This window comes from Anoplolepis gracilipes, chromosome 4, assembly GCF_047496725.1.
Source record: "Anoplolepis gracilipes chromosome 4, ASM4749672v1, whole genome shotgun sequence".
Lineage (NCBI taxonomy): Eukaryota > Metazoa > Arthropoda > Insecta > Hymenoptera > Formicidae > Anoplolepis > Anoplolepis gracilipes.
In genome coordinates, this window is record NC_132973.1 from 185,092 (window position 1) to 198,594 (window position 13,503).

The 13,503-nt window shown below is 27.2% G+C and overlaps 3 protein-coding genes across 4 annotated transcripts; all 3 read left to right on the forward strand.

The window, feature by feature from the left end:
• Nucleotides 1–514: 514 nt before the first annotated feature.
• On the forward strand, nucleotides 515–6,472 carry Cds (CDP-diacylglycerol synthase). Its single transcript, XM_072890123.1, has 10 exons — nucleotides 515–815; nucleotides 1,808–1,932; nucleotides 2,019–2,115; nucleotides 2,216–2,392; nucleotides 2,741–2,943; nucleotides 3,036–3,192; nucleotides 3,265–3,417; nucleotides 3,495–3,626; nucleotides 3,718–3,852; nucleotides 3,986–6,472. Exons 1-10 carry the CDS (start codon nucleotides 747–749, stop codon nucleotides 4,070–4,072), a joined length of 1,335 nt encoding a protein of 444 aa, XP_072746224.1. The 5' UTR covers nucleotides 515–746; the 3' UTR covers nucleotides 4,073–6,472.
• Nucleotides 6,473–7,227: 755 nt separating this feature from the next.
• On the forward strand, nucleotides 7,228–10,690 carry Msl-3 (male-specific lethal 3). Of its 2 annotated transcripts, none has more exons than XM_072890721.1 (10): nucleotides 7,228–7,760; nucleotides 7,839–7,907; nucleotides 8,012–8,121; nucleotides 8,260–8,443; nucleotides 8,728–8,913; nucleotides 9,125–9,432; nucleotides 9,576–9,785; nucleotides 9,984–10,186; nucleotides 10,301–10,385; nucleotides 10,475–10,690. In XM_072890721.1, exons 1-10 carry the CDS (start codon nucleotides 7,659–7,661, stop codon nucleotides 10,560–10,562), a joined length of 1,545 nt encoding a protein of 514 aa, XP_072746822.1. In that variant the 5' UTR covers nucleotides 7,228–7,658; the 3' UTR covers nucleotides 10,563–10,690. The 2 variants fall into 2 exon arrangements, with proteins under 2 accessions (XP_072746822.1, XP_072746823.1); XM_072890722.1 differs by having other exon boundaries at nucleotides 7,230–7,760; nucleotides 9,987–10,186.
• A 596-nt stretch (nucleotides 10,691–11,286) lies between these two features.
• LOC140665043 (transmembrane protein 256 homolog) lies at nucleotides 11,287–13,412 on the forward strand. Its single transcript, XM_072890723.1, has 5 exons — nucleotides 11,287–11,535; nucleotides 11,761–11,881; nucleotides 12,709–12,862; nucleotides 12,949–13,070; nucleotides 13,163–13,412. Exons 2-5 carry the CDS (start codon nucleotides 11,777–11,779, stop codon nucleotides 13,304–13,306), a joined length of 525 nt encoding a protein of 174 aa, XP_072746824.1. The 5' UTR covers nucleotides 11,287–11,535; nucleotides 11,761–11,776; the 3' UTR covers nucleotides 13,307–13,412.
• The last annotated feature ends 91 nt before the right edge of the window (nucleotides 13,413–13,503 follow it).

Genomic DNA, 13,503 nt, shown 5'->3' on the forward strand with positions numbered 1-13,503 from the left:
TTATCAATCATGACTTACAATCTTCTAGAAGATAATATATAACTGACCATGAATCATCGCGTTATTCGCATGTCTTTCTTTTATTACAACTTTTATTACACAATAAAATTAGGAAGTCAAATATAAAATTATTAGCATCGTCAACGATAAAAGTTCTCTCTGGGCAGATTTGCATAACATGTACATAAAAAATCATTCAATCAATTATATATTATTATGTGTATGAAGAAAATAATTAAATGACATTCCTGACATAATTAAATCAATTTTTCTACGCATTATTATACAAATGTTCCTGGACAGATTACCGACCGTTATTCTGCAAAAAATGGCAAATAAAACGCGGGAATGAGATAAATAAATAATACTCGAGATAGTCGAGATTGACAGTTTATGCATCTAGGTATAGTATTATATCAATGACTGTACTACTATCATTGATTAACCGAAACATACCGAACGCGGCCGAATATCGACGAACGACTATCCCCGCTCTCGCCTCCCGTTTTTAATCCGCTGTTCGCTTCGCGCGAGTGGCGAGTGTAGTGTGTGCGTGAGTGTGTGTCGATCGTATCCGTTCCTTTGAGTATATCTTCGATTTCTTAAAATATGTAAATATACGCAGCGATCGAGCGCTACAAATCAGCGCGAAGCGTTGATCTTCGACTCCTTCCCGCTGTGTCGATTCGTCAGTCTATTTTCTTGCCGCGATAATTAATCGCGTGTTATTAACCGACGAGAGCGATATGTCGGAGGTACGCAAGAGGACGGTCGGCGATGTGTCAGCAACGGCGCGGGACGTTAGTGATGATCAGGTAATGAACGAATAGAAAATCCCTTATGACTCCACGGCGTCGAAAATGTGCTATCTTTTTATGGTGGTTTAGCGTTTACGCGATTCCGAGGACTATCGATCTGCGCTGCGTTGGCGTTTTAGACGATTATTCGATGATGGGTATTTGACAGCTACCAACACTCGTGTAGAATGTGTCCACACATTATTTTTGAAACTGCCTTGTGTGCACAGCGCACCGTATATATATATATATATATATATATATATATATATATATATATATAAATGTATATGTAAATGAATGTGTACAGATATACGCGCGTATGTACAAAAAACAAATAACGCATTTTCTGTCACACTCATTTCATTGTCCCCACTTTTCCGCTCGGTTTGCAAACGTGATGCTTACTCAACACTTTTTAATTAAATGATATTAAACGTGTATTTTTTTAAGATAGTTCAATTATCTTAGATAATTAATTCCCATATAATAAAAACACACACACACATATATATATATATATATATATATATATATATATATATATATATGTATATGTGTGTATGATTTCTAGTTTATAATTTAATTGCCACCCTGAATTGAAATATGATTTTATCTTTTTTACATCTTATTTTATATTTTTTAATTTAAATAAACTTTAACTTTAATTTACCTTTAATTTAACTTTAAAGAAATATAACAAATATTTTCTAACATCTAAAAAATAACATTTTATACTCATATGATTTGTATATCTTTAATTTTACATAGTAATTTTTATATATATATATATATATATATATATATATATGTAAAAATATATATATATATATATATATATATTACATATATACTTATTTGTTTTATTAAATATTTATATGGCTTGTTAGATATTTATTAATATACATCATGAAATAAAAAAAAGTTAGTACTAGATTTGTATTAATCATTTTTTTCTTCTAAAAAGTAATTATTATTTACATTAATATCTTTGAAACATTTTTCTTCAGAAAGAAGATGTTGAATCTGAAGATGATGCAAAATTGGAGGTGGAAGACTTAGCAAAGACTTTGCCTCAAGGAACTGATCATACTCCACATATTTTAAGTTCTGTTCTTTCTGGTCTTCCAGATCGGTAAAATACATATATTATTTCTCATTTGTAATAAACTATTTAAATTTTATGTAATAAATTGTTTTAATAATCACTTTCTTTTGTAGTTGGCGGAATTGGATAATTAGAACTATTTTCACTTGGTTTATGATAGCTGGATTTTGTCTTATTATTTATGGGGGCCCATTAGCATTGATGATTACAGTAAGTTTTCAAATACTTTAAAGTTAAATATAATACAATCTTTATATATATATATATATATATATATATATATTCTATTTAATATCATGTTATTTTATAGACATTGATTGTGCAAGTGAAATGCTTTGAAGAAATTATTAATATTGGATACGCTGTATATAGAATTCATGGTCTACCATGGTTCAGATCTTTATCATGGTATTTTTTGATAACTTCCAATTACTTTTTTTATGGAGAAAATTTAATGGACTATTTTGCAGTGGTGATTAATCGAACGGTAAGTGTGTAGTTGCATTTTTTTTAACCTTGATTATATAATTTATAAAAAATACAGACTACAAAATTTTGGTACTTTACTGCTTCCTTCTTATGGTATTTTAAAGATCATTTATATAATATTGGTACATTATGAATATTAATTTAAATCAAAATTTAAATCTAATAAAAAAGCTTTAACAATAGTTTTGTTATGGCTTCAATATTTTGTGGGGCTTCTCTATTAAAGTTATCTAACACAGAGAAATAATAGACTAAAAAGAAAATAATAAGAACAATGTTATATCAAGAAATGAATACATTATATACAAATAATGCATATAATAATTTTAATTTTGATTGTCTATAGGGATATCTGCGCATACTTGTTACATACCATCGATTTATTTCATTCTGTCTTTACATTGTTGGTTTTGTATGGTTTGTACTCTCACTTGTGAAGAAATATTATATGAAGCAATTCTCTCTATTTGCTTGGACACATGTTGCACTACTTATTGTTGTGACGCAGAGCTATCTCATTATTCAAAATATATTTGAAGGATTAATATGGTATGTATTTACTCTATGTATCAGAACTATTACTACAATACATCTTTATACATGTGTACATATACTTTATCAATTATATCAATTGCCTTTAGGTTCATTGTCCCCGTTAGTATGATTGTGGTAAATGATGTGATGGCATATATGTTTGGCTTCTTTTTTGGACGAACTCCTTTAATAAAATTATCTCCAAAGAAGACTTGGGAGGGCTTCATTGGTGGTGGTATCTCCACTGTCATACTTGGATTAATGGTAATATGTTTTTCATGCAAATAGTAAATGAAAACTAAAATTATTATGTGCTAATATGATATTGCTGTTTAGATATCTTATGTTATGTGCCAGTATCGCTATTTCGTCTGTCCTATCGAATACAGTGAAGCTTTAGGAAGAATGACTATGGATTGCGAACCATCAAGTTTGTTCCAATTGCAAGAGTATACATTACCAAAAAGTCTTCAAGTGATATCAAGAATGGTAACATATCTTTATGTTTGGGGAATATTTTAATCAAATGATGTATAAGTACTCAGTTGTCATTTTAATATGTGCAGTTAAATGGAAAGTCCACTTTGACGTTATATCCATTTCTTCTACATTCATTATCAATGTCAGTATTCAGCTCTGTAATTGGACCATTTGGAGGATTCTTTGCTAGCGGATTTAAACGGGCGTTCAAAATTAAGGTAATTTAATGTTATATTTTATCAAACCTATAAGTGGTTATATATGATATCTCTATTTTGACAATTACTGATTTTGATAATGACTTTATAGGATTTTGGTGATGTAATTCCTGGTCATGGTGGAATAATGGACAGATTTGATTGTCAGTATTTAATGGCAACATTTGTGAATGTTTACATTTCTTCATTTATTCATACTGCATCACCTCAAAAGTTGTTGCAGCAGGTAAAGTAACAATAAAGTTGTTTGTTTTACAATATTAAGTTTTTTCCATATTAATTTTTTTCTTTATATTATTAATATATAACAATAAATGACTAAATTTAATTTTTTAAAGCATATGTACTTTCTGATCTAGGTTTATAGTTTGAAGCCAGAGCAACAGCTGCAGCTTTTTCAAACGCTAAAAGATTCTTTGGCGAATAGGGGTATGCTAACTAATTAATATTTTAAGTTAAAAATGTATTTAATAGCAAAAACTGCTGCAGGGATTATTTTTATCTTATAAAATGTTAGAAAAGATTCTTCACATCTTTTCTAAGGTTTAACAAAACGTTATATGCAGTGACAATGCAAACACAGTATCAGATAATTACAATAATTTGTTAAACTATAACAATTGAAGTTTATTTTGTAATTATAGACAAATAAGTGTTATATATCACAATATGATAGGCCTGTCTAATTGAAATAGATGAAAGATAATATCTTATTTTTTTTATCAAAAATAAAGTTGATGCATTTTTATATATTAGAAAAAGAGCTTTTTGTATTACATTCAATTTTCCTTAAAATTTAATATTATAGAAGCTATTTATTTATAACAGAATGAAATGCACGAATACTGAAATAAGTTTAAATTGCACAGTGTGTAAACTTCTGTGATTAACTCTAAGAGTGATCAGTTGGATGGATCTATCATAATTTTAATTGTATTTTTCATGCATTCCACAGATAATCAAATTTTTGTGCAAATGCAGTGGTTTATATTAAACTATGGCATTGTTGGAAATATGACTAATATTTTTGTTAAAAAATTGAACCAAAGAAAGTTACACATTAAAAAAATTCTGTCATACACAGTAGCATTTACACAAAATTTCTATTTAATTTTCTAAAACATTTTCTTATCAGTTCTAATTATTACAAGATGCAAATTAAGAACGCTATTTTTATGTACTCTGCTTAAATCAGATATCTTTGTAATAAGCAGATCTCAATATAATTTATATTTGTAATTGTGCATTTAAAATTTGATATAATAGAGACGAATCTCATTTGTATATATGTATACATTTTTTAAAGCTAGAATTGACATATAAAAATAACAATCCTTTGTTTTTAAATATATCCTTTTTAAAATTTTAATGTTTATTGCTATGTGTAAAAGAAAATATCCGATACTAACATAATTTATATGTTGTATGTAGGTACCATTGTTGATGTTATTGGGTAAACGGTTCTACTTAGAAGTTTAGCATTATGCTTTCTTCTTCTTATATATTAGATATATTTATATTTATTTAGGGAAAAGTAAAAATTAATTGTTACATCCTAAGTTATTTGAATTTGTCTCACATATAATCTATCTTGCATGTTACTATCATTAAAACATGATATATAAAGTACCTAAAAAGGAAACAGGAGGAAAATATTGTTACGTATTACATTCAAAAGAAAATTTAAAAATTTTTCTACTGCAAGCATAAATACAAATACATATTCCATGTAAATGCAACATGTCTTGCCAATCCATAAGAATAAACTGTCTGGTATTCATGAATTGTATGGAATGCAAGCATAAATCATTTAACTATTGTTTTCGTGATCATATAGTACTTATGTTATGTACATAATGCTAAACTTCAAAATATTGAGTTATATGATATGATATATATATATATATATATTGATTATATATATATATATATATATGTATATCAAATTAATACATATACATATATAGAGAGAGATTATATATAAATAATTATTTAGACAAAATCAATCTGCGTCTATTAATCGCCATTTCCAGCAGCTGGAAAATAAATTAAAAATTATTGAGAATAGATTTTTGTGTCTGCTTACATTTGTATTAGTGTGGTAAACATACAAGTCTCTGTGGTGTATTGTATAATTGATGAAAATATGGTCAGACTACCATAATTAAATATTTTGCCTTGTCATACAATACATGAAAACATACAAAGAGACATTAGTTGAGGAATGGAAAGAATACTTTTGATGAATGTTAGTTGGAATTATTTTACTGTGCTTCAGAAATAATATTTTCTATATTTTAATATTATCCATAATTGTGCCAATCATGTTTGAGAAAAAGAGAGATAAATATTCTTACATTATCTGCACTGAATTGATATGGCACAATTTACAGTAGCTTTCTGTGATTAAATATTATAAATTATATGTTTTATATTGCTAAAGTACACTTGAATCTCAAAATATAACTCCTTGCTTGGAATAGTGAGCATTGTACAAATTAATTAAACAAATTATTTGTAATGCTATTAAATAATTTTTAATTTATTTGCATTAATTTCTAACATCTTGCATTTCAATTTTCATTCTTAGTTCCCATTATTACTATTATTACATGATAATGACATTCTATGATGTCATTTCCTTTCTTTGCTCGCTATTTCAAGGCACATTCTATTGAGATCTAAGTGTAAAAGTATGTTTTACGAAAAACGTGTAATTGTAGCTTATTAAAAACGAGTTTATAGGTTTTTTATTTTCAGATGTTTATGCTATTTCTATAGTAAGAATTTATATTAAATCTTAAAGTTAATCAGAGAAATAATGACAGATAAATGGATTAAATATATATATATATATATATATATATATATATATATATATATATACACATATATTTATTTAATAGAAAATATAAAAGAAAAAAATATATATACATATACATGTATAGATGGAAGTTATGTGAAAAAATGTGTTACAAAATACATAAAATTTTTGATTCAAAGAGAATAACTTATAAATTTTAATATATGATGATATATTTATGTAGCAATAAAAAATAAATCCTTGAAAAATTAATGTGTGTGTGTGTATATGTATATGCTATTACACGAATGCTTTATTATATATTTTCCCATTTTATCATCTTAAATGTTATGCATAAAATTGTTTTATTTCTCTATTTAAAACTATGTTAAAACAAATTTTTCTTTCAATCTTTTTTTTTTTTTTTTTTTTTTTTAATTAAAAGATTGTCATAAAATTTCTGATTAATTCTCAAGCAATCTACTTTATTGTAAGAATGTGAGAAACTGTATTATTAGAAAATAAAAGATAGAGAATGTCCATACTTTATCATGTATATTCGAAAACTCTCGTGATTCATGATAAATATAAGAAATGAAAGTAGTGAACTGGATAGAGTTCACTGAATGAAAGAGAACAACGCAAGATATAGCAAAAAAAAGTTTAAGTTTAGAGGAAAACATTTATTAATAATAGAGAAGTTTGAATGAAAGATTTATGTACGTCTTTTATTTTTTTTTTTTTTTTTTTTTTTTTTTTTTATTTATACATTATGTATTAGCATTTTTGGATATTACAATAATCAATCGTCTTTGATTAATGTGTTATTATTTCTGGAAACTGAACAGCTGATTGGCGTTAGAGGCATAATGATTTGACAGATAGGAATAAATTAATTATAATTTTTTTCGTGAGTGTGAAAGGTTAAGGTTGACTATCGCGTCATTTTCCTTCTCGATCCAAAGTATAACATACGATGCCAGGCATACCGGGATACGTTGAAAAAATATCTCTGGAGTTGACAATAAATTGTATAAATAATAATATAAAAGTAAACTAAAATGGATCATGAAAATCCGAGTTAAATTGTGCTTTGAAATTTAATATAGAAACTAAGTACATTTATATTGCTTTTAACTCTTTGACCGATTGACAGTTATATAGGTTATGTTAGTGATCTTCGAAATTTTTTCAAATATTTGTGTGTTATATTCTGGTAAATCTTTACGATGGTGTCAACACGAGGACCGAAATTTAAATTCTGTGATGGAGAAAAAGTCTTATGCTATGAACCAGATCCTACAAAGGCAAAAGTATTATATGACTCGAAGGTAATATATATATTGTTAAATATATTTTTGCATTTAAGTTGCGAACAATAATTAAAAATAATGTTATAAATTTTTAAGGTACTTGACGTTATTGTAAATAAAGATCAAAGAGGAAGAAAAGCTGTGGAATATCTCATACATTTTCAGGTGAGTCAAAGAATAAATGTCATTTAGTTACAGGAATCATTAAAATTATTAAACAAAAAAAATATATATATAAAATTTATTATTTATTATTATATATATATAAGGGCTGGAATTCATCTTGGGATCGTTGTGTGACAGAAGAATATGTTCTTAAAGATACAGAAGAAAATCGTCAACTTCAACGAGATTTAGCACAAAAAGCACAGCTTCAACTGTATGTATTTTTAAAGTTAGTCTAATATTATACAGGGTGTCCCCAATTTAAATCGCAAAAATCTCTCCCCTACACGCTCCTGAAGTTTTGCCACTAAGAAAACAATTAATTATCATATTATCTATTTCAATAAAACAGTGGTGCTTACTTATATCGCCGTGAACGCAAGAAAAGAAGTCATAAAATGTCAGAACGTTTAGCTGAAACGGAACATCAAGAATCTCGTCGTAGAGCAAGAAGCGGTGGCAGTCGAGCTACATCAGCTACAACTGGATCTTCGGAAGATGGTAGTTCAGGCCAACATGCTGATTATGATACAGAGGTAAATATATTTCATTTTTGAATTTTTAATAATGAAGAATAAAATGTATAAATTATGTATTTTATAATAAAAATATATATAAAGTATTTCTAAGGCTTTGTAAAAGCTGTTTATATTAGACAAGTTGTATAATATACTCTAATTGTTTTGACTGTAAATTGTTTTGCCTTAATAATCACCAATAATAAATATTTGAATTGTACAATATATTTAATCTAAACATCTAATAGTGAGTAATAAAGCAAAGAGTTTAGTTAAAAATTGCACATATAATTTTGATTTAGGAAGTAAACACAGAAGAAGACACAGAAAGTAGCTCTGATTATATGGGTGAAACAAGTGACGATGAAGATAGTGGTGGAGGTAGCCAATCTGGAGCCAGTATTAAACCAGGAATTGATATTGATATAGGTAGTACATTAAAACGGATTTTAGAACAGGATTATGACCTAATAATGAATAAAAACAAGGTATTTCTTATTGAATACTTTTTCAGCAATGTATAAATTATAATACACTTTACATGCACATCACTTGTTTATATTCTATTTAAGCTTTAATTCTAATTGAAAAATTTAAAGAAAAATCTTTATTTTTTTTTAATTATAACATTTTGGCTTATATATAAATAATTAAGTTTTTTCACAAGACAAAGATAAATATTATTATTATTTATTTTAGCTTGTAGTTCTTCCTGCACAACCTACTGTGATAAATATTTTGGAATCCTGGGTGCAACATTTTACTACAACTCAATTGACAAATATTCCAGAAAAACCTCAACGGAATAAATCAAACAATACAATAGAAAAAACAGTGAATGAAATAAATATATGCCGAGAAACCGCAGATGGTCTACGCATATATTTTGATGTCACATTACCGCATCTTCTCTTATATAGGCAAGAAAAGGAGCAATATTGTTCTCTGAAATCTTCTTTATTATGTAACGAGCAAGTAAATATTGTTGCAAAAGAAGAACCAATTGAGTAAATATGCATTATGTTTTTTCTTCTAAGAATATAATATTTAAATTATAATTTTGATTACTATCTAATTTAGATTTCAAATTAAAAATTTAATTGTAAGATATATTGTTTGAATTATAAGAAGATATCTCTATCATTGTAAGGAATCTAGAAACGTCGAGAGAAGAATTTGAAGATGCAGAATATGCTCATTTACCACCTTTTCAAGAACATGATTCGGAAATGGACAATATATCTAAGCCATCAAACAATTCTAAGCGTAGATTACGATCATGTCGTGTAAGTTCAGTCGATGAAAGCCGGCAGTTAAGATCGTATGACGAAGGAAAGCAAGACGGCGGTAATTTATCAAGGTAATAAAGGTGTTTAATTTTAATAACTTTAATTTTATAAAATTTTATTAGATTGTTTATCTTTACACAACTTTTATGTGAATGTCTCTCTTATTAAAATTAAATTACGCTCGCGCATAATGTAATGGAGAAAGGTTTTGTTTCTTTCTTTTTTTTTTTCTTAAACTAGATATAATATTTTTATTGTTTTTGTTTTAGTAGCATAGCAAGTACAAGTTCCCGTTGTTCTAGCCCACGAGGTGTAACATTAAGAATGCCGCCTGTTGTTACATCTGCTCAAGTAAATGCTTTACTTCAGCAATCGAATAAATGGAGATTAATGTCTCAAATTTCGAAGCAAAATGAAAATTCAACAAATCCATCTACTTATTATGGTGTCATTCATTTAACTAGATTATTTGGTAAGTTATCCTTCTCTTTATAAGAATATACATATGCTCATGCAAAGCATGCATTGCAAATATAAAATTATAAAAATTTACATATTTCAAAAATAATTCTTTCTTTAATTTCAGTTAAGTTACCTGAGTTATTACAATCCACAGATATGCCAAACAAAAAATTGAAAGTACTCTTAAAATATTTAGATATGTTTCTAAGGTACGTAATAAAATATAGCTAGATATGATTCTGTTTATATAAACAATCAATTTTATACATCAAAAAATAATAATATAATATATGTTTAGTTATTTGGAGATGCATAGGGAATGGTTTGGAGAACAATTTTATATGCAAGCAGAAAGTCGAGCAATACCACAAATGAGTAATGATTAATAAGATACAGTATATTTAACAATACATTACTTTTCTTAATGTAAAATGTAATTATATATATATATATTATGTAGATGTATTTTTTTGTAATATAAAAATAAATATAAAAATTATCTTTTTTATAATAATTGATATTTTTATGTATAAACCTTTTTTTATTAGGATTTATTAACACAAAAATTTATCAATATGTCAAGGTTTTATAAATAAAGATATAAAAAAAATAAAATTTACAAATAATTGAAAACATGCATGAAAACCAATATAAATATACACAAATTTCTATAATTACAAGATTATTTTATATGTATATATTTGCAGGATGCTGAAGCTGTTCCATATTACCGACCAAAATCTAACCTAATATAACAGTATATTTGCTTAATATAAAAGTTACAATTTATACAAATAAAATAAGTTTCGATTCTAAGGATTGCATGAAAGAATATTTGTGAACTTTTAGAAATGAGTTTAGAAGCCTAGATAAAAAACATTTTGTTGTAGAAAATGTTGTTGCAGAAAATGTGCAACAATAAAATTTTCTACAACAAAATGTTTTTTATCTAGGCTTCTAAACTCATTTCTAAAAGTTCACAAATATTCTTTCATGCAATCCTTAGAATCGAAACTTATTTTATTTTATTTGTATAAATTGTAACTTTTATATTAAGCAAATATATTGTTATACATATTAGGTTAGATTTTGGTCGGTAATATGGAACAGCTTCAGCTATATATATTTATTGCAGTATGTCTGTAGACATAGCGTGTAGCGTGTTACCCACTGGAAACTTTTATGGAAATGGCTATGTAGTTCAATGGATATGGAGCTATCTTGAATGTTGGTGTCACCTAAAATGAGGGGATAACCGATAACCGTTCTGCTTTATATGATCTGTTATTGAGTGATCAGTTGTTGCTGGTAAACATTTGAATTGTAAAAATAGAAGCTTTAAAAAGCTTCAAAAGCCTGGTAAGTATTCGAACGGATTAATGATATCTGGTGTGTTTACATGTTCAGCTCGGTGAAGTTTTTTTTACAAAGCATTAACTTTTTTTGCGTAATTATAATCGCATGGTCACTTGCAAGCAATAAAAGAGTCATGTCATCACATTATTGCACCAGACATCATTAATACACCTGACTTACGTTGTATGTAGCATGTAAATTATATATCTCGCTTTGCTTTGTGTACAGTGACGCACGACTAGAGATGGGTTTGCAGGACGCTGTGTATACAGCAGTCACCGCACCATTTAACATAATTTACAAAACGAGTGCAGGAACTGCCTCGTACGCTTTGGGTGCCGCTTCATCGGTAAGCTGTTGTATATTTCGATTTTTAATACTTGTAAAACAATGAAGGAATCTTGTACTAATCTCTTCGATTATAGACTCGCTAGACTCATCTCATACAAATACAACATGACATTAGACATATGTCTAATATTAGACGCGCGATTGACATTTTTTTTTTTTTTAGTAGTGATATGTATGTAACATAAGTATACTCGGATATTACATATAGTATATAAAAAAAAATTGAAAAAAAATAAACCTATTATATAACTGAAAAAAAACTTATTATCAATTGCATATTATAGGTCAATGTAAAAAATATCACTTTAACCAAATTATAGTAAGATCTGCTTGCTTATTTGTGTACTAACATGTTACAGATTGTCACAAATGCAGTAAGTTAAAATCAATGTTATATTGACAATTTTGTCATTTTGATACAACTGATTTCTATAATCTTCCTGTCATGCATTAATATTTGACAAACTTAAGTTTTACATTTTTATATTTGCTGTTAAAAGAGCAATATCATTGTCATATCAATGTCACTTATCGCTTTTCTTTAATACACATATTTTACTTGTCTAACATTGTTATTAATTATGACTAATAATAATAATAATTGGTGATAAAAATAAAAGTAAAAACTTGATATAAGTAACATTATTTAATTTTAGTTATTTATTTTTGATAAAGTGTTAGTAGCTATGAATATGTTAATAGCATGAAAATATACACTATTTGCATGGAGTCTATAATAAATATCTTTTTATAAATAAAAAAACATTTTTAAATATTATATATGTTATAAAAAAGTTAATTTACTAATTATTAGAATTTTTATAGGCGACGAATTACCTGGGATTTAAACCCAAAGTAGAAGTTAAAATGGCACCACCTATACCTTTATGGAAATTAGCTGCTGCAAGTGGTCCATATGTACAGCTCGCAGCTGTCAGTGGTGCAATGGCAGTGATCCTTGGCGCTGTTGGATCTCATAGTAAGTGAATTACTTAGTAATTGCGTTTGCATTATTTCAAACTTTTATGAACATAAGCTTTAGATGAATCTGTTTTTTCATTGCAGGACATTATTCTAAGGACGAGAGAGGGAAGGAGCAACGTCGTATCTTTGAAACGGCGAATCGTTATCATTTTATACATACGTTAGCTTTGTTGGGATTACCATTATGCAGATTCCCACTTGTGGTGATTATCATTATATCTATCTACCTACAATTATATTATATCGTGTAAAGAGGGTTACACTAATCTACAATTTTTTGATGTACTGTTTTCAGACTTCGTCATTTATACTTTCTGGAATCTTACTATTTTGTGGTAGCTGCTATTACACTGCATTTACTGGTGACAGACGATTCAGCACGACAACACCAATCGGGGGATTTTGTTTTATATTAGGCTGGTGCAGTATGTTTTTTTAAATACTGTAAGGGGATAAGTTTTCATACAAGAGAAAAAATGAAGCAAAAACAAATCCAAGAACAATGTGACAGAATGTTATACAAGAATATATACAATATTTACTACACATTAAGAATAGGTAGTAATAAGTATTAAAGATTTACAAAAGAAAAAAAAATTATAAGAGTATATAAGTTTTATAAAATAATTTTTCATA

What these genes read in the sequence shown, in the direction of transcription:
- Msl-3 (XM_072890721.1), top strand. Translation starts at nt 7,659, where the DNA reads ATGGTGTCAACACGAGGACCGAAATTTAAATTCTGTGATGGAGAAAAA. An exon ending in AAGTATTATATGACTCGAAG is followed by an intron (nt 7,761 to 7,838) that starts GTAATATATATA and finishes TAAATTTTTAAG; the next exon opens with GTACTTGACGTTATTGTAAA. An exon ending in ATGCTGATTATGATACAGAG is followed by an intron (nt 8,444 to 8,727) that starts GTAAATATATTT and finishes ATTTTGATTTAG; the next exon opens with GAAGTAAACACAGAAGAAGA.
- LOC140665043 (XM_072890723.1), top strand. Translation starts at nt 11,777, where the DNA reads ATGGGTTTGCAGGACGCTGTGTATACAGCAGTCACCGCACCATTTAAC. An exon ending in CTTTGGGTGCCGCTTCATCG is followed by an intron (nt 11,882 to 12,708) that starts GTAAGCTGTTGT and finishes GAATTTTTATAG; the next exon opens with GCGACGAATTACCTGGGATT. An exon ending in TGGCGCTGTTGGATCTCATA is followed by an intron (nt 12,863 to 12,948) that starts GTAAGTGAATTA and finishes TTTTCATTGCAG; the next exon opens with GACATTATTCTAAGGACGAG.
- Cds (XM_072890123.1), top strand. Translation starts at nt 747, where the DNA reads ATGTCGGAGGTACGCAAGAGGACGGTCGGCGATGTGTCAGCAACGGCG. An exon ending in CTTTCTGGTCTTCCAGATCG is followed by an intron (nt 1,933 to 2,018) that starts GTAAAATACATA and finishes TTTCTTTTGTAG; the next exon opens with TTGGCGGAATTGGATAATTA. An exon ending in CTGTCATACTTGGATTAATG is followed by an intron (nt 3,193 to 3,264) that starts GTAATATGTTTT and finishes ATTGCTGTTTAG; the next exon opens with ATATCTTATGTTATGTGCCA.